General features: G+C 49.9%; 2 protein-coding genes across 2 annotated transcripts; one reads left to right on the top strand and one right to left on the bottom strand.

Moving 5' to 3' along the window:
* Positions 1–3275: 3275 nt before the first annotated feature.
* LOC119226770 (proteinase-activated receptor 3) lies at positions 3276–5098 on the top strand. Its single transcript, XM_037485037.2, has 2 exons — positions 3276–3463; positions 3917–5098. The coding sequence occupies exons 1-2, from the start codon at positions 3397–3399 to the stop codon at positions 5008–5010; spliced, it is 1161 nt and encodes a 386-aa protein (XP_037340934.2). The 5' UTR covers positions 3276–3396; the 3' UTR covers positions 5011–5098.
* Positions 5099–5555: 457 nt separating this feature from the next.
* Positions 5556–26514, bottom strand: LOC119226838 (synaptic vesicle glycoprotein 2C-like). The gene is made up of 13 exons (XM_037485161.2): positions 26384–26514; positions 21201–22051; positions 15944–16124; positions 15125–15276; positions 12368–12501; positions 11630–11719; positions 11437–11547; positions 11259–11347; positions 10570–10734; positions 9948–10081; positions 8731–8934; positions 8482–8641; positions 5556–8175 (listed from the first exon to the last, which is right to left on the bottom strand). The coding sequence occupies exons 2-13, from the start codon at positions 21793–21795 to the stop codon at positions 7992–7994; spliced, it is 2199 nt and encodes a 732-aa protein (XP_037341058.2). The 5' UTR covers positions 21796–22051; positions 26384–26514; the 3' UTR covers positions 5556–7991.
* Between the last annotated feature and the right edge of the window lie 306 nt (positions 26515–26820).

The raw sequence follows: 26820 nt of genomic DNA, 5'->3' as shown, positions 1-26820 counted from the left end.
GCTGACAAACATCTCAGGACCACGGGCCGCTCGCAGGCCGAGGAGAGAGCAGGAGAAATGTTGAGTGCAGAATAGCAGACACCAATAAATCCCAGGAGGGGATTCATGGAGATGCTCCGGAAGAAGGTTCCACCATCGCCACATGTTCTGAATTATTGGCCTGTGTCTGCATCTGGATTTGTTACATCCCTCAGAGGTTATGAAATGTCTGGCTCTCAATCCGCTAATCGCTCCTCTCTGACCAGCTGCTCGCCAGCTGTTTGTTTTTAGGAATGTTGTGTCGTCCATCAGAACGTCCTCCCTGTGAACATCTAGAACGAGAGATTATGGAACGGACCTGGATCACGCTGGAATAATCCATCATCACACAGCGTGGGCCCCGGGGAGAGAAGGAAGCAGCTCTTTATTGGGGAGGCAGAGCCCTCTGGTGGAGGAAACCTCTTAACGGACTACGGTTTCCATAGCAACGCATCCCTAGCAACGCTTCCTGTGACCCTTCCACAAGTTTTCAAGGAAGCAGGCCTGAAGGGATTTCTCTTCATTACTCTATGAGTTCATATCACTTTCATTTGTGGAATATATATTTATAATATATAGAATACTGATAATCAAAAAAGACTTGAGTTCTCGTCTTGCTCTTTTTTTTTTACTTCTTCTCAGAGTTTTCATCTGTGCTGACGTCAGAGGCGTTGTCACGGAAACGCTGTCCGCTGCGGGTGCCCTGAGGTCGAACAGATGCTGGTTGTGAAAACATCTCCAGCAGCGCGTCGGGCGATGAGGGGAAAACAAGACGAGGCTCCCGTCTGCGATCAGCTGGCTGTTTGTGAAGCAGGAATTCAGCATAACAACTCTGTCCCTGAAACGTACACAAACAGATGTTAAGATAAGCTGTGTGCGTTCACGGCACTACAGCGGTTAAACATGTTTATATGAGAAAAGTAGAAAAACACATTAAGTTCACTCATTAAAGAACACAACGTTCACAGAAAGGTCTAAACGCGACTGTTGTTGTTATTGTGAACACGTGAAGCAGCACACAACTTTCACAGGGGTTACTTTCCAAATTATGACTTTTATGGGAGAAGAAGAACTATGGAACGTATGTCACCATGTGTATGTAGTCCAACAGGAAGTAGTCACAATGTGTCTGTAGTCCAACAGGAAGTAGTCACCATGTCAACAGGAAGTAGTCACCATGTCAACAGAAAGTAGTCACAATGTGTCTGTAGTCCAACAGGAAGTAGTCACCATGTCAACAGAAAGTAGTCACAATGTGTCTGTAGTCCAACGGGAAGTAGTCACCATGTCGACAGAAAGTAGTCACAATGTGTCTGTAGTCCAACAGGAAGTAGTCACCATTTCAACAGGAAGTAGTCATCATGTCAACAGAAAGTTGTCACAATGTGTCTGTAGTCCAACAGGAAGTAGTCACCATGTCAACAGAAAGTAGTCACAATGTGTCTGTAGTCCAACGGGAAGTAGTCACCATGTCAAAAGGAAGTAGTCATCATGTGTCTGTAGTCCAACAGGAAGTAGTTATCATGTCAACAGGAAGTTGTCATCATGTGTCTGTAGTCCAACAGGAAGTAGTCACCATGTGAACAGGAAGTTGTATCATGTGTCTGTATCCAACATGTGTATGTGTCCAACAGGAAGTAGTCACCAAGTCAACAGGAAGTAGTCATCATGTGTCTGTAGTCCAACAGGAAGTAGTCACCATATAAATAGGAAGTTGTCATCATGTGTCTGTGTCCAACAGGAAGTAGTCACCATGTGTCCGTAGTCCAACAGGAAGTAGTCAGCATGTCAACAGGAAGTAGTCATTATGTGTATGTGTCCAACAGGAAGTAGTCACCATGTGAACAGGAAGTTGTCATCATGTGTCTAACAGGAAGTAGTCATCATGTGTCTGTGTCCAACAGGAAGTAGTCACCATGTGTCTGTAGTCCAACCGGAAGTAGTCATCATGTCAACAGGAAGTAGTCATTATGTGTATGTGTCCAACAGGAAGTAGTCATCTTGTCAACAAGAAGTAGTCATCATGTGTCTGTAGTCCAACAGGAAGTAGTCATCATGTCAACAGGAAGTAATCTTCATGTGTATGTCTCCAACAGGATGTGCCACAGAGGCCACAGTGTTGCCACAAAGGCCACAGAGTTGTTACAGAAGCCACTGATGTGCCACAAAGGCCACAGAGTTGCCACAATCTGTATGTGTCCAACAGGAAGTAGTCACCATATCAACAGGAAGTAGTCACAATGTGTCTGTAGTCCAACAAGAAGTAGTCAGCATGTCAACAGGAAGTAGTCACAATGTGTCTGTAGTCCAACCAGAAGTAGTCACCATGTGAACAGGAAGTTGTCATCATGTGACAGTGTCCATTAGGAAGTAGTCATCATGTGTCTTTGTCCAACAGGAAATAGTCATCATGTGTCTGTAGTCCAACAGGACGTAGTCACCATGTCAACAGGAAGTAGTCACAATGTGTCTGTAGTCCAACCAGAAGTAATCACCATGTCAACAGGAAGTAATCATCATGTGTATGTGTCCAACAGGATGTGCCACAGAGGCCACAGAGTTGGCACAGAGGCCACAGCCGCCCCCCCGGAACCCCGCCTCGCCGCTCTTACCCGCGGACCCCCATGGAACCACCACACGGACCCCCGCCCGCCCCCACACGGAACCTGCAGACATGAGATCAAAGTGGCCAGTATCTGGTCCAAACCTAAAATGATCCTCTGCTCTAAGCCAAAAAATGAGCACAAAGGGATTCTGTATTTGCTCATAAAACCTGAATCGAGTGTTCACCTCAAATAAACACTGTACACTCAGTTGCCATTGCTTGCCAGTGCCCCAAGGAGGATCTCGCTGTTCCTCTTTTATTTTGAGATACTGTGAGAAAGATAAAGATTCTCATTGTTCTTTTGAATCAGTATCTCATTACGTTTTTTTCTCTGTATTATAATTAACTGCACATTTTTTTTTCAAATGAATAAAGGAGAAGACAAAGAAGAGAAGTGGAGACTATTTATGATCAGAAGCTTATCATTTCCAGACAGACATTTCCGTGATGAAAATTATCATTACGTCACTCTGCCACCCCCCCCTTCCCGCCCCCTCCCCTGGCAAAACGTCACCATTCATAGAGGCCACAGTGTTTCAACACAGGAGGGAGGAAACATCTGGGTGTTAAAGTTCAAATCAAGTTCAAAACGAGGCTATGACTGACTGGAACCTCATAAAACAAGCAGAGCGACAGGAGGAAGGGGGGCGGGGAGAAGGGTGGGGGTGGGGGGTGGTGCACTTCCCCCTGTGCATGTTTAAACAGGAAACAAACGCAGCCTTCTTCATTTCGTCCTCCGTGGGCTCAGGGAGGTGTTTTGAGGCTCGGATACAATGTGGAAGCGTCTCATATTCCTCCTGGTGGTTCTTCTCTGTGTGAGGGGCTCTGACCTGGGGACAGGTGAGCACCTTCTCAACTGTTAGATATGAAATACGGAAGAAAACAAGTGTTTGTGCATGAAAATGTCATCTTATAGAACATGATGCATTGACGTGAAGATGTAAAGGAACATGAATGCAGAAACATCAGCTATTGTCTCGAATTTGTGACAGTTTTCATACATCAACCTTAACCAGAAGTTCTGGTTTTGGTTTATGATTAAAGATGGCTGAAGGAGCGGATATCAGGATATCAGGCCGACGGACTGACAGATTTAACTGAAAGTTCACTTTGTGTTTCAGGAAACTGTTTCAAGCTTCGATAGAAATAAAAAAAAACATGTTTTTTCGTTGCAGTCTGGTGGGATCAGCGACTCGGTGCACTCTAGATGTGTTGTAACACGATGTAACAAGTCTTAAGGAGAGCATAAAGAACATAAAGAACGTTTTTTCCTTTTCTTCTCCTTTGTTGCAGGGGAGAAAAAAAGCAGAGGGGCGGTCGTGTTGCCCAGAACGTTTCAAGGGGAACTGAACACGATCCATCAGCCCCGCTTCTTCTCCTCAGAGCTCAATGGGACTGGAGCCCCCGCTCCGCCCCAGTCCCCGCCGGAGCTGTGGTTGCTAAGCAACGGCACAGCCGAGTACCTCCGCGGCCGCCTGAGCACGCGGGTCATCCCCACCGTCTACCTGCTGCTCGCCGCCGCGGGGATCCCGGCCAACGTCGCCCTCCTGAGCTCGCTGGCCTCGAAGGTGCGGAGGGCGTCCTCCGCCATCCTCTACTGCAGCCTGGCCACGTCCGACCTGCTCCTCCTCCTCTCCCTCTTCCTCAAGGCCCACTACCACTTCCACGGGAACCACTGGGGGCTCGGGGAGGCCGCCTGTCGGGTGGTCACGGCCTGTTTCTACGGCAACCTCTACTGCTCCGCCCAGACGCTGGCCTGCATCGCGGTCAACCGCTACCTGGCCGTGGTGCACCCGTTCACCTACAAGGGCCTCCCCAAGAGGGCCTTGGCGGCCTGGGTCAGCGTGGCCGTGTGGGGGGTGTTCGGCGCCGCCGCCGCCGTCCCCGAGCTGCTCGTCCAGCAGAGCTACCGGCTCCCCGAGGTGGGGCGCGTCACCTGCCACGACGTGCTGCCCCTGCGCCAGCGCTCCCACGGCTTCCTGCTCTACTACAACCTGTTCCTGGCCGCCGTCGGCCTGCTGGCCCCCCTGCTGGTCACGGCGGCGTGCTACGCCCGCATCGTGTGCGAGCTCAAGCGGTCGCACCACGACTGGTCGGTGTACGTGAGGGCCAGCTCGCTGGTGTTCCTCATCTTCGCGCTGTGCTTCGCCCCCGCCGGCGTCCTGCACCTGCTGCACCACCTGCAGCTGTCTGTGCACGGGACGGAGGGCCTGTACGTGCACTTTAACGTGGCGGCGTGTCTGTGCTGCCTCCACGCCTGCCTGGACCCGCTCCTCTTCGTCCTCATGTCCAAGTCTGCAGGCTCGTCCAGCAGAGCTACCATCATAGTGAACCAAAAATCAAAAATGCTCTTAAAGACTATATATTCTGAGCGCACTTTGTGTTAAGTGCCCTTTCATTGCTGTTGCTAGACAGATTGAAACAGGTCCGTATGACTGCAGGACAGAATACTCCTGTCACAAATAAACCTTGTCATATTGCTTTCATTAAAGTCTCAAGTCTGGTCCTTGCTTTGCTCAACACGACATGACTTTAAATGTTGAAATGGTTGAACATTTAGCAATTTTAACTATAATTTTAACTATTGTAGCATTTTAAGTTTTTTTTTAACCATCAGTTAATTAGTTTTTACATTTAAACAAAATAGATGTGTTTCTTTTTTAATAACAAACACAAGCCATTTGAATGAATCCATAAACCCCCAAAATAGCAACACGGATTGTATTTATTAAAACTAAAAGCCGTAGGAGGTAAATGGATTAACTAATGTCAAATAAACTAAATCCAAGACTCTAATATTTCCTCAAAACAGGAACAGTCCCCAATAATAAGATCCATAGGTGTCTTAGATACATGTCCCAGCATGTGGTGGTGTATTATTCTTAGAAAGGGGGCCCTCTGCTGGTGATGTAAGGATGCAAACACACAGTGGTTCGACTTAAACTCTTTATTCAGCCTGTAGACACACCGGAAGAATCCACCGATTTCTTTCTCGAGAGCTTTTTCTTATCAAAATAAATCATATCAAGGTCACAGGTCACAGGACAACATACATGTCATCTCACCACGAGCATGCCCTTTCACAACAACCCACAAGTCAACTGGGTATGAACACCTGTCCACAACGAGTCAGACAACACACGAGAGTGGTACATTCACCTTTGACCCCCCCCCCCCCTGCAGAGGAAGAGCAAAAGACACCAAAAATGGATAAAAAACGCACACACAGCAGAAGGACTTCAGTAACAAACATGCAGGACTGTGGCTGACGGAGGAGGTTGCTGTTAGCTCGGCACAGGCGGAGGTGACGGAGGCGAGGCGTCAAAGCCTCGGGGCGACCGGATCGAAGCGGTCGCATTCCAGTCCGAAGAGAAATGTCATCCTGAAGGAGGAGAATAGCTGGCAAGAGAACTTCACTGCTGCCTTTTGACACCAAACATCATCACAAATAACTGAGAACAACTGTTATTTTTCTTTTTTTCTGTGGTTGAACAAACCCAGAAGTGAGCATTTTCATACATTTTCTGAGATAATTCATAAGTGATCTAATGCATTTTTAACATCATAGCAAACAGTTTATTTCATTACAGGTTTTAAAAGCTGCGTTCACCCAAATCACAACAAAAACAAGCGTAGCTTCTTATTTAGCCGAGTGGGTCTGACGCCACGATATCCGTCTCCAACTCGTCACGATGCAGGTGAACGTTTGTTCGTGGTGCAACATTGTAAAATGAAAAAATATAAAACCTAAAGAATGCCCTCTGGAGTTTCTACCGGATCTCATTTCTGATGAGAAAGTAGTCCTCTGTTCACCCAGAGGAACCAGGACGCCGTTTCTATGAAGTCAACTATTTAAAAACACAATGACAGACATTCATGGTCCCCAGAGGATGAACCCTGGTCCACATTCAGCCCACTATCCGCCTGCCTGGTCTATACCTTTCATTGGGATTTGGGTGAACTGATCCTTTAAGCATGGCTGTTCATTTCACTTCATCGTGTCGTTCAAATTCCCCAAAAAACATTTAGTTCCCTCGAGTAGAAACACAAGAAAACGACTCGCGTTTCGGGGGAAATTTCTGTAAACCAGTGACTTTGAATATCTGGAGACCGCTAATAAAAGGTGTGACGTGTACAACAAGCAACAATGTCCACTAGAGACCTGTGGACGGGTCAAACAAGGTCAGGACCTTTAAGAGAGCAAAGATTCACACAGCTGACCACTGTGTGCGTCCCCTCATACAAACTAAAGTTAGCAGGAATTTGCCCAAAATTCTTTTTTGTCACAATTATTCAATTTAGTTTACTTTGTTGCTTTTAGTCGACGTTGTTGAAACTTCTCCTTTTCCCGAAATTTATGCAACAGATTTTTTGTCCAAGATGTGTTTTTTTTGTCCAAATAAAACAAATGGGATCATTTTAGGATTTATCTGAACACACACACACACGCACCTACACACAAACACACACACACACACACACACACTGTGGTATCAAGTGATGAGACGAAAGCAGCGGAGCTTCCTGCACAGGTCGGGAAGGAGAGCGAGAGGCACGACGTCGGAGAAAGGCCTTGGGAGTTTCGGAGTAGCAGCGAGAGCGGAGGAGACGCGCCATCACGGCAGAGCACACATCGGGGGAGCGAAGCCCTTTTGGCGGCGAGCGCGGTGCCACGAGACGAACACGACGCGAGACGAAGCATTCAGACAAAAAGGGGGGGTTCCGGTCTCTCACTGTAAAAAGCAGGAAATGTAAACTTCTGATCGCCGTAGAAACGCAGCTGCTGGAGTGGCCGGTTTTGACGGACCCACGATGTCGTTGTAGATCTTTCACTTCATTATTATGGCCTTTGTCATTCGTTGCAAGTTGCAGCAGGAGGCTGGAAAGAGGAGTTCTGGCCTCGGGTGTGGGAGCAGAGGTCAAAGACATGAATCCGGATGCTGAATACGACGCCAAATGACTCGGAAGCTAAAGACCTGTGAGATGACTTGAGTCCTTTGCATGCTTCCAGTCGTTATGCTAAGCTAACCGGCTGCTAGTGTGAGCTTCTGAATGAAATGTGAAACTGTTCCTTTGATGAGCGAGGGACGGGGACGGCGGCGGGACGGCGGCGGCGGGGCGGCTTTGACCATGCGTTGCTGTGGAGCAGACGGCGAGCAGCTGATATACAGAGTTTTAGTCTCTACATCCGCGGCTCCTCTCGTTAATCTCAAATGATTTACCGGGTTTTTCCCCTCAGATACAACAGAACAATAATCACTCGGCTGGTACTGGACATCGTCATCATAATAAAGTCCAATCTGAACCTTCGTTCAGTAGACTGAGTGGAGACCCGGTACACAAAAGGTGCTGCGTCCGGGTCCGGGTCTCACATGAGGACGTTGGCCCGAGTGTCCGGCAGCCGGAGCCCCACCAGCCCGCCGCCCACCAGCACGGTGGACGCCATCAGGATGGGGATGGCCTTGGTGATGCCCACCAGCGAGCCGAAGATCAGGTTGCCCAGCACCGCCGCCAGCTTGCACATGGCGTTGCAGAAGCCAAAGCCTGTTCCCCTGGAAACGAGGAGACGAGGAGACAAGGAGAGAGAGGCAGAGGATGGTTTCTGTGCTGCGGGACGCTCCTTTGAAGGAGTAAATTGCCCAGGATTAAATTGTTCTGCAGCAGAAGTACGCGGCGGCTTTTCAATCATATAATATCAGTATAATATCAAGTGAGCAGCAAGCATCAGCATTTCTGCCACGTCCAGGAGCCACTGGGATGGATCCTGAAGCCATTATGCTGATTTATTACACGGATTGTTCAAAAATAACCAGTTGATGAATTATTTGAGTTACCGACGGTGCATTCCTTCCACTGACCTCCTGTCCGTCGGGTACAGCTCGGCGGTGACCACGTCCAGGGAGTTCCAGGCGGAGATGCTGAGGCCGTTGTAGAGGCACAGCATGAAGATCATCATGGACTCGCTGGTGCCGAACCACAGGAAGAAGCAGCTGATGCCCGACAGCACCATGGAGCCTCCTGCGGGGAGACAAAGCCACGCCTCCTTCAGGCCTCGCGGAGCGCAGCGGGTTAAGAAGCCGCTCCTCGCGGAGCACGTTGCCACATACCCAACATGCTGAGACGCCCGATTTTATCCATCAGCAGCGCCGAGACGATGTTCCCGGGAAGCACGGCCAGCGTTCCCAGGAAGTTGACGAAGTAAACCCAGTAGGCGCTGTAGTCGTCGTCAAAGGTCATCTGACAGCCCGTCTTGTTGTGGTGGAACGAGCTGTTGATCACTCTGGAGTTCGTTAGTTTGGAGTCGTCAATGTCTGTGAAAGCCAGAGAGAAGCTCAAGTTAGACCTGATCTTCCATGAACCAGTCTCAGATTAGACCTGATCCTCCATGAACCAGTCTCAGGTTAGTCCTGATCCTCCATGAACCAGTCTCAGGTTAGACCTGATCCTCTATGAACCAGTCTCAGGTTAGACCTGATCCTCCATGAACCAGTCTCAGGTTAGTCCTGATCCTGCATGAACCAGTCTGAGGTTAGTCCTGATCTTGCATGAACCCGTCTCAGGTTAGTCCTGATCCTGCATGAACTAGTCTCAGGTTAATCCTGATCCTCTATGAACCCGTCTCAGGTTAGTCCTGATCCTGCATGAACCAGTCTGAGGTTAGTCCTGATCTTGCATGAACCAGTCTCAGGTTAGTCCTGATCCTGCATGAACCCGTCTCAGGTTAGTCCTGATCCTGCATGAACCAGTCTCAGGTTAGTCCTGATCCTGCATGAACCAGTCTCAGGTTAGTCCTGATCCTCCATGAACCAGTCTCAGATTAGTCCTGATCCTGCATGAACCAGTCTCAGGTTAGTCCTGATCCTCCATGAACCAGTCTCAGATTAGTCCTGATCTGTGAACCCGACTCAGTTTAGTCCTGATCCTGCATGAACCAGTCTCAGGTTAGTCCTGATCCTGCATGAACCAGTCTCAGGTTAGTCCTGATCCTCCATGAACCAGTCTCAGATTAGTCCTGATCTATGAACCCGTCTCAGGTTAGTCCTGATCCATGAACCAGTCTCAGGTTAGTCCTGATCTATGAACCCGTCTCAGTTTAGTCCAGTTAAGTTGAATAACCCCCGTTAGAAATAACCCATCTGACTCTGCGGGACAGAAGCTTAATTCAAAATGTCAATCTGTTCCTTTAATCTCAATGAAGCTTTTCTAATTACAGTCTCGCTCTGTGAAGGAATTTTTTTTTAATAAATTGAATTGAACTTGGCCTGAGAAACCATGCGTTCCTCAGGGGGGTGGGGGGGGGAGGGGGTCCCTGAAGGCGACTCACCCGTGTTGTAGAAGAAGGAGTCGACAAAGGTGCAGTTTTTGAAGAGGGATCCTAAGGAGGACACGTCTTCAAAATAGCAGTTGATGAACGAGGAGTCGATGAAAGTGACGGCTTTGAACTTCATGCCGATGAACCTTTGAGGAGAAGAAGGTGAGAAGGCTTCATCAATACAATAGGATAATGTTTTTGATAAGAGTTTGAGGTGGTGTTAATGAATGAAATGATTAATGGATAGTTTGAAGTCGCACATTCAGTGCTTCTCCCCCTGGAGACACAAACGTCTCCACATGTGGAGGACAACACATCCCTCCTGTAGCTTCTCTGCAGTAATGTGAGAGAGCTGTGACGGAGACCTAGGACCTGCTGCAGGACCGCTGTGCTCAGCATCATGTTGTTGATTTCATCTCTCAATAAACAGAGGATGGGAAACAAAAACAGCAACACAAACATCGGAGAGAGGGAGAGGAGAGAGGGAGAGAGAAGGAGGGAGAAGGAGAGAGAAGGAGAGAGAAGGAGGGAGAAGGAGAGAGAAGGAGAGAGAAGCTTTTAATCTCCTGAGATAAAGGATGCAGAAAGACGCCATCGCTCCCATCGCCCACTGGGGGATTTTTCTTTTTTTCACCTGTCATTTAAAAAGACCCCGTTCCTGTGGATCTGGTTCTCCAGGGTGAAGTTGAAGGTGAAGTCCTCGAGGCGCTCGTTGTTGTGGATCTTCACCCGGGAGGCGTACTCGTCGGCCTGGAGGTGCTTGATGACGTCAGGGAACCACACCGAGAGTCCGTAGTACCTGAATCATAACCATTAATTAGAAGTGACTTCATCTTATTTAAAAGTTAAATTGATCGTTTGGGGTCTTGGGTGGAATTTATGATGATGATGATGATGACTCGTGAGCTTCATTGAAGGCTGGATTCAAATTGTCAAAGAAATTACTTACTTAAAGTATTAATTTAGTATTTTTGCACTTGACCAGTAACGTGTAAACAGATAAGGAATCACCAGGGTTCTCTTTTTTATTAGTTGCAGAGATGAGGCCTTTTTAGCGCCGTCATGCAATTTTCAGGGCAGAGGCCCAAATACGGGGTCTAATGAACTGTCAGCAGAGGGTCACATGGGTCAGGGCCGTGCTGCAATTGGCCGAGGGCGGAGGTGTCAGAGGTGAAGCGCGTTTTATATTTGAGGCGTGGGGTGAGGCACAAAAGGACGGGTGCAGACCGGAGTTGATTAAAGGCCCCTTTCCCCCGATCCAACGTGTCGACATGCATCGGCAGCATTTGAGTGACGCAGCATCTGCTGCAGAGGTTCCCTCACCCGAAGGACAGCGTGAACCACACCACAGCCAGCTTCACGGTGTTCTCCTTCACCGGGGAGTCGAAGCACCTCATGAACGTCGCCCAGATCTGTGACCAAAGGGGGGACACTTTCCCTCAATTCCAGTACTCTTAAGAAGAAAAATGGGAATGAAACGTCAAAGCTGAAAGCGGCGCACCGCTCCGAGCTCCGTCCGGATCTTGAAGAGGACCCTGAGCGCCGCGTTGGCCGACTCGTTGTGCATCTCCACCAGCTCGTCCAGCTGCTTGGGCACCTTGATCCTGTTGACCTGCAGGGGGCGACACCGCTCCGTCACCACGCCTCAGCAGCGGAGGAATGGCTGGTGGAGGAGAGGAGGGGGGGGTACTCACAGTGAAGACTCTCTCCGGCTCCCCGCGGGCTCGCATGTTGGTGTCGTGGATCTGCTTGAGCACCATCCAGGCCTCGTCGTGTTTGCCCGTCTGAGGGACATCAGGAAAACACATCAGGGTCTCATTCAGATGCTTTTATATTATTGTCATCACTCAGGTTTGCCTCCATCTTTCTGAGCAAAAAGCATTCACAGCCATGGCGTGAGTCATGTGTGGCCTGCGGCATTATGGGACACCACTGGGTATGAAAGTGTTGTCCAGCAGCAGGTCCCGTTTGGACTGATCTGCACAAAGATCCCCTCGGGATTCGCTCTGAAGACCTTCACGTCCCTGCAGAGGAGGACGGACTTTCATTGAGAAGGAGGTGCACTGTTGTGTTTTGGGACGTGTCCTCCTCTTATGTGGCTTCCTTTGGGCCCGATGAGGACTAAAAACTTTTTCCCCCCCGGGGAGGGAAAGCAGATTATTATTTCATGGACAGAGCGGTGGAAATCGATGCGGCGCTGTCGTTGAATTAAACGACTTACTGCTCCAGCTGCACCCGTGGTGTCTTTTAAAAAACCCACGAGGGTCCGGGATCGTTATGGGAGCGACACGGAAATCAATCAAGCCCCGGGTTACTGTGATCCAAAATCAAACTGGAAAAAGTATGATTCTCAGGTAAGTCCCAGAGCTCTGTGGTGTAACAGCAGCCACAACATCTGTCACCTCCAGCAGAAACTCTTGGATCCCTCTTACCTCCAGGAAGAAGCGGGGGCTCTCGGGCATGAAGGTCAGAGCCACCACGGCCGAGACGCACGGCAGCGCGCACACCACCACGAACACACGCCAGCTGTGGAACTGGTAGGCCGAACCCATGCTGAAGCTCCAGCCTGCACAAACACATCGGGCCACAGCGGGGTTTACAGGGTGAAAGTCTCCTGTGTTGGTCCATCAGTGTGTGTGTGTGTGTGTGTGTGTGTGTGTGCGTGTGTGTGCGTGTGTGTGTGTGTGTGTGTGTGTGTGTGTGCGTGTGTGTGTGTGTGTGTGTGTGTGTGCGTGTGTGTGTGTGTGTGTGTGTGTGCTCCTACGGCTTGAACCAGTGCAAACTTCATTAGGGGGATTATAGCTTTAATGGAGTGGAGGAGACGGCTGACTGATTCCGATACTCAGCAAGATTTATGTTCCTATTCTTCAGTAAGTGAGCACGGCTGAGACACACACACACACACACACACACACACGTTGTCCTTGGCCATTGATCAACACACACATTTGAAGGCATCGGTGTGTTGGCGAAAAACACAGAAAGGCAAACTGACAAATCCAGCTTTAATCTCACACAACGTCACAAGCGTAATGGAGTAAAACACAGATTTCATTCTTAAAATCGGAATAACAGAATAACACACACACAGACACACACACACACACACACACACACAGCTATCTGGCCTTTGCCCATCAGTCGATGCGGTGAGCACTGCGGCAAAACCTCCTGGCAACACGCCGCCGCGTCTCAGAGAAAAGAAAAGAGTTCCGGCGTTCTAATCAATCAGCATCAATTACGCAACGAGTATGGATATATGGATCTTTGGACCCATGTTACACAAACTGAAGAAAAAATGTCAACAATTGTGCGAAACAAGATTTAAAAAAAAACCTGTCCCTTTAAGCCTGTTGTGTTGTGTCATGGACTCCTCTGCTCCCATAGATGTCTATGAGGATATGACTCTACTTCTGTGTAGTGACCAGCAGGGGGCGACTCCTCTGCTCCCATAGACGTCTATGAGAAAATGACTCTACTTCTGTGTAGTGACCAGCAGCGGGCAACTACTCTGCTCCCATAGACGTCTATGAGGAAATGACTCTACTTCTGTGTGGTGACCAGCAGGGGGCGACTCCTCTGCTCCCATAGATGTCTATGAGGAAATGACTCTACTTCTGTGTAGTGACCAGCAGGGGGCGACTCCTCTGCTCCCATAGACGTCTATGAGGAAATGACTCTACTTCTGTGTAGTGACCAGCAGGGGGCGACTCCTCTGCTCCCATAGACGTCTATGAGGAAATGACTCTACTTGTGTGTAGTGACCAGCAGGGGGCGACTCCTCTGCTCCCATAGACGTCTATGAGGAAATGACTCTACTTGTGTGTAGTGACCAGCAGGGGGCGACTCCTCTGCTCCCATAGACGTCTATGAGGAAATGACTCTACTTCTGTGTAGTGACCAGCAGGGGGCGACTCCTCTGCTCCCATAGACGTCTATGAGGAAATGACTCTACTTGTGTGTAGTGACCAGCAGGGGGCGACTCCTCTGCTCCCATAGACGTCTATGAGGAAATGACTCTACTTCTCTCTTGATTTATTCCCTCAGTAAACATTGTAAACATGAGTTTATGGTCTCAGCCTCTAGTTTCAAGTCTTTTTCGATACAAGTTGATGTTTGTTTGGTAAACTGTGGTCCATTTAGAGTCAAACAGACCATATAACAGTGTATGATTCAGGGGCGGGGCTACCTTTTGATTGACAGGTTACGACCAGAGTCTTAAAGAGGTAAACGTAAAAATACTTTTATGTCCTCTTTAATTGGATTTTGTCTACGGTCACATTGTGTGGCTTTGTATTGTTTTGCCAATTCAGGTATTTCCCACATATAAGAATATAGTTCTACAGTATATAGTTAAACTCATAACACAAATCAGGTCAGGTGAACGGAAGGCAGCAGATGTTTGGCTCCGTCCGGTTGATTTAGAGGAAGAAGAAGAAGAAGAAGAAGAAGAAGAAGGAGCATCAGTTATATTACAATCTTCATTCACTGTGCACAACAGCAGCCTCGTTTGGATTGAGTGAACACAGTGTGCTGCATGAAGAGACCTCGGAGGAGGAATCCCTGCAGCACTGAGGCTTTTTCCTGCACAGAACGAGCTGCTTTCTGGGGTCATGACTTCATTCCAGACTCTGAACTTAATTACCACACATCGTAGAGCCAGACACTCCGAGGAGAGACTTTGTCCTGATGATGGAGGCGGCAGCGCTGTGAGAAAAAGGCAAACACAGAAACCTTCCCTCTTCCCTCATCCTTCCCTTTACGCCTGTATATTTCCTTCCCCCCCCCTCCCTCCCCCCCTCCCTCTTCGCTCGGCTGTGTCCCCTCACCTTTCGATTACCCGTGACACCGGCCCACATAAATCAACCCCCGCCTGGCTCCTCCTCTCTCCTCGTGCCCTACACATAGATTTCACACCTCCTCCCCCCTTTTCTCTGTTTTTCTCCTCCCTCGCTACGACCCGTCACCTCCTCCTCCTCCTCCTCCTCTGGAATCTAGTTTCACCTCCTCCTCCTGTTGCAGCCCAGCCAGCAAAGACGAGACAAAGAGACACAGCCTTTAAAAGCCCCCCCCCCCCCCCCCCCCCCCGCGTGTTCTGTGTGGGCCTCCGCCCACACCGCCACCTGCTCCGCGCTCCTCCCTCGCCCAGCGGGGGGCCTCTCCCAATACCCCCCCCCCGCCGTGCTCACCGTAGTGCGGGATGATGGCCCACGCCATGGCGGAGGCGTAGATCCCTCCGATCATCCAGAACATGCACAGCCAGCTCAGGTGCTCTCCTCTCTTCTCCCGGGCCAGCACCTCCGCGAAGTAGGAGAACACGATGGGCACCGCCCCCCCGATCCTGCAGGCCGCAAACAAAAAACGAGAGACTTTGAATCCGTGAGCTCGTTGTGCGACGGAATCGGGCCTATAAGTTCTAAGGGAACTTTAAAAGTGGCTTTCAGCAGGAAACATCCATAAATGTAGATTCCAATTTGTTTGTGCAGTTTGAATCTCTTTTTTTCTCTATTTGGTGTCTGTGTGGAAGCAGAGTTAATGAGGCAAAGGGAGAAATGTTAATGAGACAAGCAGAATTTAGTTAAACGTGCAAAAATCTCATCCCAGGGTTTGAAAGTGTAACATATTCCCAAAGTGGAACCATAAATCTCTTTAACCCCGATAGGCTCACACACACACACACACACACACACACACACACACATGTGGAAGCCGATTGAGATCTAAGTGATGACATAAAAGCTAAAACTACTCATTAAAAATGTAACGCAAAGCCATTAAGCTGTTTGTTTTGGGTTTACTGAGAACAGACTGTGGGCTGCACCTTAAGTATATATACATATAAACATAAATGTACATATATATATACGTATTCTGTGCATTGGCTCTGCAGCTCGACGTTTAACGGGCAGTAGACCTTTCTGAGTCACATGCGAGCAGTGATGTCATTCGCCAGATGCTGGTCCACTGGGCTCGGCTCTCTCCTGCAGACGAAGCGGAGGAGGACTCACCCGAAGCCGGACACCATGCGGCACACGAGGAACATGCCGTAGCCTTGGACGAAGGAGGACAGGAAGGCGAAGAAGCCGTTGACGGACAGCGAGATGAGCAGGCACTGCTTGCGTCCCACCCGGTCCGACAGGCCGCCCCAGAAGAAGGCGCCGAACATCATCCCCAGATACACAATGCTTCCTGGGGGGGGGGGGGGGGGGGGGGGGGGGGGGGAGAGGGGGGTTGAACCATCTCAACACACAACGCACATGAAATCCACCTCCGACCCTTCATGTTTCCATGAAGTGCAGAATGAAGCTAACGTAGCGTAGCACAGGCTCACATTGGGTCAGATTTAACACACCCGGTGGCATTGCAGTTATTCGTGGTGTAGGGTTGCATTAGACAGACACACACACACACACACACACGCACACACACACACACACACACACAGAGCTAAACATCGACTGAAGCTTTAATGGTGCTTTCCAAAGTGCCTCAGAGGAGTAGCGGCGCTCAAACGGAAAGTGTTTCTGTGGTTTTCGAGCCGTGGACGGAACATAGAATCTTCAAATGCAACGTGTCTTTCTGAGAGGACGGAAGACGGGTCGGCTCGGTCAGGATGTGCTCCCCCACACCTGCTCACACAGGTGCAGCCAAAAGACCTGGATTTTCATTAGTTGCATCTAAATTTTTTGGAAAAACTTGACAGCTGATTCCATTTCATCATCGTCAAGTTCCAAGAACGAAACGCAGAGGGACCAGAACAGGACGAAGGCGCTAATGGTGCTAATGGCGCTAATGGTGCTAATGCTGCTAATGCTGCTAATGCTGCTAATGCTGCTAATGGTGCTAACGCGGGACACAAACGCCTGTCTCCTCAGTGAAAGTCCTGTGTTTGTTTGACCCGCCCACTTCCTGCAGCAAAGGTTAATGTCTTTCATCACGATGAAGATTCGACTCCCTGGAGGAAACTGCGGTTGTTGCATCTTTGCTTCTTAAAGTGGACGCATTCGTCCCTCGGGGGGTCGTTTCTCTTCTCCGTCCCCGGCAGCATGAAGGCTGCAGAGGGGTAAATAAGAGGCTAATAAAAATGCTAATGCGTTTTGGGAGTGTGTGTGTGTGTGTGTGGGGGGGGGTGGTTCTCTCTTATTTGTCTTCCCCCCCCCTCCGTGTTTGAGGTGATGGGGCCGATACGCTGAGAGCAGAAGGTCTTATCGAGCCGCGCAGAGAGCAGGTGATGCTCTCCTCCTGCTTCTGTCCTGGTGAATATCCCACAATGCATCAGGATGCCAGCTGCTAACATCAGCTCTTTTTTTTATGTCCCCGCTTTGCCTGGATTTGTGATTCTCTCGTCAGGGTTCAAACTGGGGTCAGACCTTCCACACTGGCTTCTCCCCCCCCCCCCCCCCCCCCCCCTCACTCTGATATTCAATGCAGTTGCCCTGTGGGGGGATCAGTTAGCTCTTTTCCAGCAGTCTCCAGCATGCTGCCCCCCCCCCCCCATAGTAATTAACTGTTTAATAATACTGTTGTCTTATCAGCGTCGGATGAGGGGAGACAGAGAATCGTCTTCAGCGGGACACTGCTCAGGACATCGTGTGAGGGCTGCAGGGCATCAGTAAGACTTTTACATCACACACATGTAACACATCATGTCGACGACACAAAAAAACAGATTCAGCTTTGATACACATAGAGGCACACATCAGGACCCCCTCTGGACCACATCAGGCCCACATCAGGACCACATCATGACCACATCTGGAACACATAGACCCATCATAGAGGCCAACGTTGTGTCTCCAATCAGCAGATCAAGAGAAGTTCAGGATCAGGGGTTTTGTGTTAAAAAAAACGGACACAATCTCTCTCTTTTTGCCGGATATTAACTGTCTCAACTGGGTTTCTGGGTTTTGTTTGTTGGGGACATTTCACTTCATAGATAAGCTTCAAGTACAGCTTTTGATCTCTTAGTGACCATTTCTTTCCATAACTAGGCGGGGAACACATCCGAGGTCTTTTATTGTGAAGGAGCAAGAGGACAGAAAAAGGGCCGAAGAGATGGAGGCGAACGTCCCTAACCCTTATTAGCTTATTTTGCTCCTTTTCATCACAACACGATTCGGCTCACGATGGCACAACAAAGACAAACCGCAACAGGCAGAAGAAGAAGAAGAGGAAGAAGAAGAAGATTACCATCGATTAATAAGAACTGGAGACGCTCAGTGTGGGACAGGAGGACAGATCGCAGGGAGGGGGAGGGGGAAAGAGGGAGAGGAGGTGTGTAAAACGGGCTGCTCCTTCGCAGGGGGGCGGAGGGGAGGGGGCGGGGGGAGGGGGGGGGGCTACGTGAGTCAGTGTACCGTGGCTAAACTGCAGCGAAGCACAATGCTGCAGAGATTAACTCCAGGAGCCGGATCTCCAGATGTAAGAGAGGGAAGAAGAAAAGAGCCGAGACACCCCGCAGTCGGATTACATCTCGTCTTTTGTAATATATTCGTGAGGGGCGGAAGGGGGGGGGGGGTTAAAGTATATTATGCGGAGAAAAACGAGAGATGCTTCATAATGAAGGAGGACGATAAATCTAATCATGTCCACTAAATATGTAAATGTAAAAGCATCATTTCACAATATTTTCGTTCCTTTTAAAAGGTCAGCTGGAATATTTGTCCCTCTGATTTTGAGGCATGATTCACAGCATCAATAGTTAGGATTTCCATTCTATGACACTAACTTCTACGGCTCATTTTACTGCTAATATACTGTATAATGCAGTATAAATATAAAAGTGTAAAAAATCTCAACTTGTCCTCACATTGATGAACTAAATCATAGGTGTTGTTCAGTGATACGAACAAAATAAAATAATAACAAAACCCTTTTTAAAAAGGATCCGATCTGCATAACGAGTACTGATGCTGCTGATAATACTTCTGAACCTTTAGTGACATCTTAACGTACTTGCACTTAAGTACTGGAGTATTTCAGAGCATAGTATATGTAGTAGTTCATTCTAAAATAAAATATATACTTTGAAATATTACAGCCCCACGTGGCACCAGCCCATAATAATACATTCCAAAAACTAAACCTTGATGCCCAACAATCAGATGGTGCTGTGTAATTTGAATTAAATATTGTGCTGTGATCAGATTGGACTCTGTATCATTCTCTTTATTTTACGACTCCTCTCAGTAGTCTTTTTTTCCTGAAAAGGCTCTTATTGATCTCTAGAAGAAGCTCTTATTGATCTCTAGAAAAGGCTCTTATTGATTTCTAGAAGAAGCTCTTATTGATCTCTAGAAGAGGCTCCGACCTTCACGGAGAAAAAACCACAGCCAATCAGGTGTATTACGTAATGTCGATTCCCATAAATCCAGACACAGTCGACACACACCGATGCTGAGACGTCGGTGAGCGTCTGTGGCCCTCATTTAAGGGGGGGGCTTTACCACGCCTATCGGCCGCTGACGGGGGCGGAGCCCCTCCATCACAGAAATCGATCTTATTGGCTGTTCAGCTGAAGCGAATCCGAGAACGAGAAGAAACAACGGAAAGTGTTCACCTGATGGCTCCAACGAGGGAGCGAGTGTTTCCTGCCTGTCTAAAACCTGCATTCTCACTGCTGACCACCAGGGGGGGGCGACTCCTCTGCTCCCATACAAGTCTATGAGGAAATGACTCTACTTGATTTATTCCAGTAAACATTGTGAACATGGCTTTATGGTCCCAAACACCTGCTTTGTGTGGGTTGTGAAGTATTTAAACTGTTAGAAAACATGGGATTTTCATGTGTTTAAGTGAGACTTTTTGGCCAGAGGCGACGCAACAGATAATTCTTTGATGTCTGCTCGGTGTTTCTGAGCTTTAACTACATACCCACACACAGACACACACACACACACACACACAGACACACACACACACACACGGTCTCTACTAATGTGGTGTGTGAGCGAGCTGCTAAAATGACTCATTCTTGCCATTCTCTCCCTCTTGTCTCCCACTGAGAGATGAGTCAGAGTACGGGTGAATAATAAATCATCCTACTCACAAAGAATAGACCTAGTGGGCTTTCTCTAGTGGGTGAGAAAAGCACAGAGTCATGTAGCAAAAAGACATCTGATCTATTTACCTGTGTTTCAAATGATTAAAAGCATTGATATTTGAAGCTTAAAGTGTATACGATCATTTATTCTCAGAACCATTTTTATTACTACTGTTAAACCCTAAAACCGTGTGGTGTCGTTCACTTTTCCTTTTCTTGTTTTGTGGTCCTAAACTGATCTTTTCTTATTTCATTTGAAAACACATTGACTGTGAGATGTGCTGTAAAAATAAACTTGATTAATGCTTTGATGGACACATGGAAACATATGACCAATTTTATGTATTAGAGAGACAAATAATGAGGCTAAATTGCCCGTACAGACACACAACCCCCCCCCCCCCCCCTTTTTAGTGTGTGAGAAATCCATCCACAGATAAACACACCTCCTACTCAAGTATCCAAATAGCTGGTGCCATGACAACCCTGCGGTGAGCTCCAAAAGCGCCGGCGTTACAGTCGCATGCGTCTGCGTGTGCGGCGCTGCACGTCGTAAACAACAGCTGCTCAAATACCACAAACCTGGGACTTCACACGCTTTGTAAGGATGTTTTCCGCCCTGTTGAAGAGGACTGATTCAAGCTTTCTCTCTGGATAAATATGCACACTGACCTCGTCGCATCACCGGCCCTCGGGGAGGTGCGACCTGTGAATGTGAGGCTGTCCGATTGCCACCGAGGATCTGATTTAAGATCATCTTACTCCACAACATTAAAATGCGCATGACACGTACGTATATGTGAAAGAATCTCAGCCAGTCTGCATCACCCGGACTGACACGTCCGCCAACAGAAGAAAAACCGCCCAACAGCGGCCCCTTGGGACGACAATGTCGGCCATCTTTACTCTGTGTTTGGTGCCAATTAGCAGATTTTAGCACGCTGACGTGCGCAAACACTGAAAACGCTACGGCAACGTAACCTCCGCCCGTTGGCATTGTTGGCGGAGGCGTGTTAGCATGCTACATTAGCATTGCGTCCTCACAGAGCAGCTGGCGCACCCGTAATCTGAAAGTCGCCAAAAGCTCTGACTGTTGCAGCGATGCATGACGTCACCTGAAGTCTCACACAACGTCTCTCGGACCCCTTCGCTCGCGTTGGGAAGCTGCCGGAGAAAACAGGGTGGCGCATTAGAGAGGAGCAGCGACGTCACGGGAGACTTACCAAGCCACCCGGCGCCGGAGTTGGGGACGCACATGTCCGTCTCGGCGCTGGGGAGGACGAAGCCCACCACGAACACCTCCACGCCGTCCGACATGAGCGCCAGCCCCAGGACGAAGAACAGCTGCCACTGGAACCTCCCGTGGCCGCACTCCTGCATGATGAGCTCGTACTGCTGGGCCAGCTCCTCCTCGTCCGACCGCCTCTCGCTCTCCAGCTCCTTGCGGCTCTTCGCGCTGTCGGACACCGGCCGGCCCGCCGCCGCCGCCTGACCGTCGCCGCGGGCCGGCACGCCTTGGTACTCGCCCTCGTAGATCTCGTCCTCGTCGTCGTGGCCCTCCGTGGCGTCGCTGGAGGCCCCGTCCTCGTCCTCGTCCTCCACGGCGCCGCCGCTGGCCACGTCGTCCGGGCGGCGGCCGTAGGCGCTCTCGCCTTCGTCGTCGTTCTGGAAGCGGTCGTAGCTGCGGCTGGCCGAGTATCCGTCGGAGGCGCGGTCCACAGCTTTGCCGATATTTTTGGCGGCGTGCCTCTTTGCCTCTTTAGCGATGTCCTTGGCGCCCTTGGCCAGGGCCGTCCTGTTGTTCTGCGCGTCATCCATGTTGGAACCGAGAGACTTTTAGGTCAAATCGATTCAGACTTATTCCGGCAGCGATGTAAGCTGCCTGTGTTTCTCTACCGCAGCGACTCAAAGCAGCTTATTTCTCAGCAGGCCAGAACGCTAAGTATCGATCAGGTATTGATGTCTAATTCCATTGGATGTGGAGCAGCCAGACAGCACTCAAATGGAGATGGTTGATCGCAAATGGGAAAAGATCCTTGACCCCGTCAGAGCTCAGCCCACGGAGACCAGCAGCCTGAGGGGACGGAGAGAGAAAGGCAAGGTCAGCTTGATTAACAGCGGCCCCAAATACTTCAAATAACTTAAAAAGAGCGTTTTTGGCAACCGAACCGGAGCTGCTGCAAAGTGCAATCTACTAAGTGGAAGTGCTTGAAACAGCCAAGATTCATTGAAAACAAACCCGGAGAAGAGGCTGTGTGATTGTTTTTGGTATTGGAATTTCTGTAGAGCTTTCAGTCTTGTGTGTGAGCTTATCTGAAGTGATATAAAAACCACCAACATCAGACGGACGGATATCGCTGTAGTGATTCATGTGCACATGACTCGGTGCTTTCAGTGAGACGGCGCTCTGCATAATCTGCTCATCGCGCCGCCGTCCCCCGTCTCTGTGGAGTGGGTGCGAGGCTCCAAATGGACTGTGGCAGGTTGATGTATGGGGTCTCTGCTCACCTTTGCTCTGCGGTATGAGATAAAACATCAGCTGGGATCTGTTATTTGCACTTAGGCGCCGGGGGCTCCACAGCGACCCAAAGCAGCCCCAAAGATTTTGGTGCAGTGCAGCAATAAATGAGGTGGGAAATATGTTCGAAAGTAACTTTGTGCACGACCGGATGATGGGACGCCAACTCCCCCCCCCCCACCTCGCCCCCCCCGGCCATGGATGTGTGTGAAAGAACATCACCGCCACATGTATGTAAATATATGACACTGTCCTGAACGGGGCAAAGAACAAAAGGTTTTTTTTGTTTCAATTACCCATTTTCCTGCAGTGAGATGCTTAGCTTAACTTAGCTTAGCTTAGCTTAGCTTAACACAAAGCCTGGACGCAGGGGGGGGCAAAGCTGGCCCGGCTCTGTCCAGAGGTTGTAGCTAAAGTTATTGAGTAAAAACTTGTTTGCATGGCAGCATTACATTGGACATGTTGATTTGGTGTGTTTTTGGAGAGGTCCAGGCTGTGTTCCATTCTTAAACACTTAAACACAAGAAAATTAAGAAGTGGGCGTGGTCACTGTAACAAAAACGAAGAAAAAAAAAACCTCAACGCGACACAAGACACAACAAGGCGGGTTTCCTCTCCCCAAACTTCCCCAAACTCATCTCCTGCGGCTCAGCGCCTGACATCTGGAGACTAAATGGTCGAACTCTGTGATGAACTTCAGGCTTCTGCACCGCACGGCGGAGAGGAAGACAGCCAATCAGCTCGCTGCGCTGCTAAGAGGAGGCCTTGCAATAGGGCGGATTCGAATAATGGTGCAATACAGGCGGGAAGGTGGGTGCGTAATCTCAGGTCTCAATTCCCCTTTCTCTCCCTCCCTCTCTCTCCCTCCCCCTCCCTCTCTCTCCATCCTCTCGTCTCTCTCACCCAAGTGCGGCTGGAATCTCAAAGTCAGCGTCTTGCATGAAAAATGAACGATACCCGTCTTCTGTTGACATTTGGTTCTTCGTAATGAGCTCGGTGCTCCTCCTCCGCGTCATCGACGCTGACATTTCAAAGTCTCCTCCGTCCCCTTTGGACCGGAGAGATGAATCTTCAACGTCTAAATGTCCGGTCCTGCTCTGAAGCAACTCATTCCGCTGAGGTAAGTCATGTGGTTACACAAGAAGCTGCCACATTTCAAATCCCCCCCCCCACCACCACCACCACCAACACCACCCACCCCTCCCCCATAAACAGGCAAGCTAATGTCACTCATGGCCGCTTTAATTCCCCCTCCTTTGATGGCGACTCGCCTTCTGCTGTGATGCTGTGATTGGGGTGATTTCAACGGCGCCCTCGTGATGTGATTCTGGCAATCAGCGGGAAAAAGTCCTGCGAGCTCTGAATCAGCAGTCCACGGAGAGAGAGGGGGAGGGGGGGGGGGGGGACCATTTCCTCGCTCATGTGCTGTCACGGCCCGCCGACGCCATCCGGCTACGTTCATTAATCATTCGCGGCGCGCGCACGCTCTGGTTGAGACGCGCCCGCACTGTGCACGAGGACCTCGAGGTCGTGTTTTCTGCAGGATGCTCCGGGTAAAGTTCCTCTCAGCGTTCTTGCGCACGTGAGCGTGCATGAGACCTTACGGGGGGGGGGGGGGGGCGCGCTCCGCAGGGCCCGCTGCGAGGGCTGCGGCGGGAGGTCGCTGGATGCACGCGGCGAGTTCGGCAGGTGAGGTTTAAGTGTGGACGGAAATAACACAGGACATCTAAACAGCTGAAGGTGCACAGTGACTTCTCTCCTGACGTCGCCTGCTAGCATCCGTCTTCTGTGGAAGGAGGAACGGTTCCGTTACAGACGACTTCCTGTGGTGACAGGAAGGAGCAGCAGACTAAGGGAAGTCTATCGGCCATTTTGGTGGGTTCGCTTTCTAGCAAACATCTGCACATTCAAGCTCGTTGTGATGGCAGAGGGGTTTTAGATGTAGCAGGTGAAATGGGGCAAATCAAAAAGAGTTCCAATGTAACGAAAATGTTGCTTTTCATCAACCCTTTGAGTCGTTTCTCAAAGCTGAGAAAAGTCAAGCCGACACGCGTTTGTAGACACAACAATGGGGACTTAAAGGTTACGCTTCCCTGTTAAGAGTTAACTGCAGATTCATTTGGGGCCAAGAGCTTTAACGAAGTGAAGAAAAGAGGCGAAAATAAGTGTCGTTTCCTGGTGAAATGAACTCTGAGCAAAATGTGAGACGAGTTCTTCAAACTGAAGGCAGGTCTGCAGACTTTGTAAAAAACAACAAAGTGAATTGGTACATAAATATATTTTTCTTGCTCTGCTCTCAAAGCAGAAATGGGGGGGGGGGGGGGCAGACTGGTGAGGAAGCACTTTAGGAGCATGCAGCCTCATGAGGCTGTTGAAGCAGTGGAGCATTGAAGTAATGAACACACTTACAGACACACACACACACACTACGTTATACAGCAGCACGGCTCAGAGCTCACAAACGCACACATTCATATATTCACAAATGCACTGCTGCAAAGGGAATTGTCAAACACACACACACACACACACCTGCCTGATTGCTACATAATGATGGGTGGGGGCTTTTTACAGGCTGCTGGAGTTTGTCCAGCTGCTTTGGGGGTCCCTGTGAAATGTGATGGAAAGTGTGTGTCTGTGTGTTGTGTTTCTTTTACTTTTGTCAGACATCTCTGCAGTGTTCGGCCCATTCGGACACCAGCTTAATATTTCATTCATTTCTTTTTTATTCCTAATGCCAAACTTTCATCTTAAAGGGACAGCGCGTATACATTTCACGGGGTCTGTTTCCACGTCCCATGAGAAAAACCTCGTTTTTCGTCATCGTCATTTCAGGACGCCCCTCCCTCTCTACGATTGGCTGATCGTGTCTTTCTGACCTGGCCATCACCACGACACGACACGGCGCAGCCCCCAGCTCCTCTTTTGTGTAACACAATAAACGGTCAGACAGGTGCATCGTCGTGTGCTGAGCCAACGCAAACACGTGCGGGTCTCCGCGCAGGCCTTGGGCAAACACTCACACACGGAACACAACCTGAGGGGCGCGGCCCTGCAGCGGACGCCTGCTCGCGTTTCACCATCTTTCATCTCGTAGAAACTTTCCGTTCAGCCTCTTCCCCCCCCCCCCCTTTGTCCGGCCTGCAGGGCGCATGCATCCAGCCAGCGGGGCGCGCACGTTAACGGGAAGGCGAATCGATCACCGCGCGCGCGTCTTTTAATTTTTTTTTGACGCAAGTCGCGTGCCGTTTTTAGACGTCGCGCTGTCCTGTGGCCTGGGATTAGATTTCTTCTCCCCTCGCCGCGCGTTGCCTTCGGAGTCCTCCTGACGGATGGACGAAGCTCCACATTCGTCATGCACCTGCGTGCGCGCGCTCCGCGGACGGGAAAGCACCGGGGGGGGGGGGCGGGGAGGTGATGGGGGGTTGCCTCCGTCGCCCGCGCGCGTACCAGCTCATCTTTCCACGATCACTGAGCACGTCAGGGGTGGGGGGGGGGGGGGGATCGCCGCAAAACACCCCAGCGAGCACACGTACGCGCGCGCGCTCACCTGTCAGCTAGACGGCAAAGTCACTAAATTGTTTGTTAAACCGGATGTGATATTTTATCGGGATTTTTAAAATAATTCTTTGTGACGGACAACTCTCAGAAAGTTCCTCAACTTTTTCTTAATTCACGCGCGCAGGGACGCAGTTCATCTTTTTTATCACCGTGGGGTTTTTAAAAAAAAGGAGCATTTTAATCCAGTGCTATCGATATCTCCTCTTTGCACATCTAATGATCGCCCTCAAAGTACGGCGGATGAAGATGCGATCTATGCTGCGCTCCTCGGCGGAGGGAGATGGAGTCGCAGTTCGGCACATTTAACAAAAGAAATGAAATACTCACAGCGTGCAGAGGACGCAGCGCATCGGATCGCATCTCGGTCCGCGTCTCCTGCGGTGCGGCGGTCTCTCTGCTGCAGTCCTGGTGAGGATGAGGGAGGCTGAGAGGCTGGAGGGGGAGGGGGGGGAGCGGCGGGGGGGGGGGGGGGGGGGTAGTAGGCAGACGGAAATCAATAGCGGTGCTGGCTCCTGTACAATGGGGAGCCTTTTCTCTTCCGTACAGTGCAGCAGGACATGTGGAGGAGTGGTGAGCATCACAGGAGGAGAGGGAGTGGTGAGGGAAAGGTGGGATGCTGGGGTGGGGGGGTTTACTGAGGTATTACGGCCTGTTGCTTGAGCTCTGCACACTGAGCTCCTCATCAGGAGACATGTTGGTGGGGTTTTTTTGGGCTCATGATGGTCGCGTTCTCTTCTCAGCTCGTGGGTCTTTCTCATTTCTCA

Source organism: Pungitius pungitius, chromosome 18 (assembly GCF_949316345.1).
Source record: "Pungitius pungitius chromosome 18, fPunPun2.1, whole genome shotgun sequence".
Lineage (NCBI taxonomy): Eukaryota > Metazoa > Chordata > Actinopteri > Perciformes > Gasterosteidae > Pungitius > Pungitius pungitius.
The sequence above is the reverse complement of the archived record's forward strand: the minus strand, read 5'-3'. Positions and strand labels throughout refer to the sequence as shown.

What these genes read in the sequence shown, in the direction of transcription:
- LOC119226838 (XM_037485161.2), bottom strand. Translation starts at nt 21,795, where the DNA reads ATGGATGACGCGCAGAACAACAGGACGGCCCTGGCCAAGGGCGCCAAG. An exon ending in CGCATGGTGTCCGGCTTCGG is followed by an intron (nt 15,277 to 15,943) that starts GTGAGTCCTCCT and finishes TGCGGCCTGCAG; the next exon opens with GATCGGGGGGGCGGTGCCCA. An exon ending in CGGGCGTCTCAGCATGTTGG is followed by an intron (nt 8,642 to 8,730) that starts GTATGTGGCAAC and finishes GTCTCCCCGCAG; the next exon opens with GAGGCTCCATGGTGCTGTCG.
- LOC119226770 (XM_037485037.2), top strand. Translation starts at nt 3,397, where the DNA reads ATGTGGAAGCGTCTCATATTCCTCCTGGTGGTTCTTCTCTGTGTGAGG. An exon ending in GGGCTCTGACCTGGGGACAG is followed by an intron (nt 3,464 to 3,916) that starts GTGAGCACCTTC and finishes CCTTTGTTGCAG; the next exon opens with GGGAGAAAAAAAGCAGAGGG.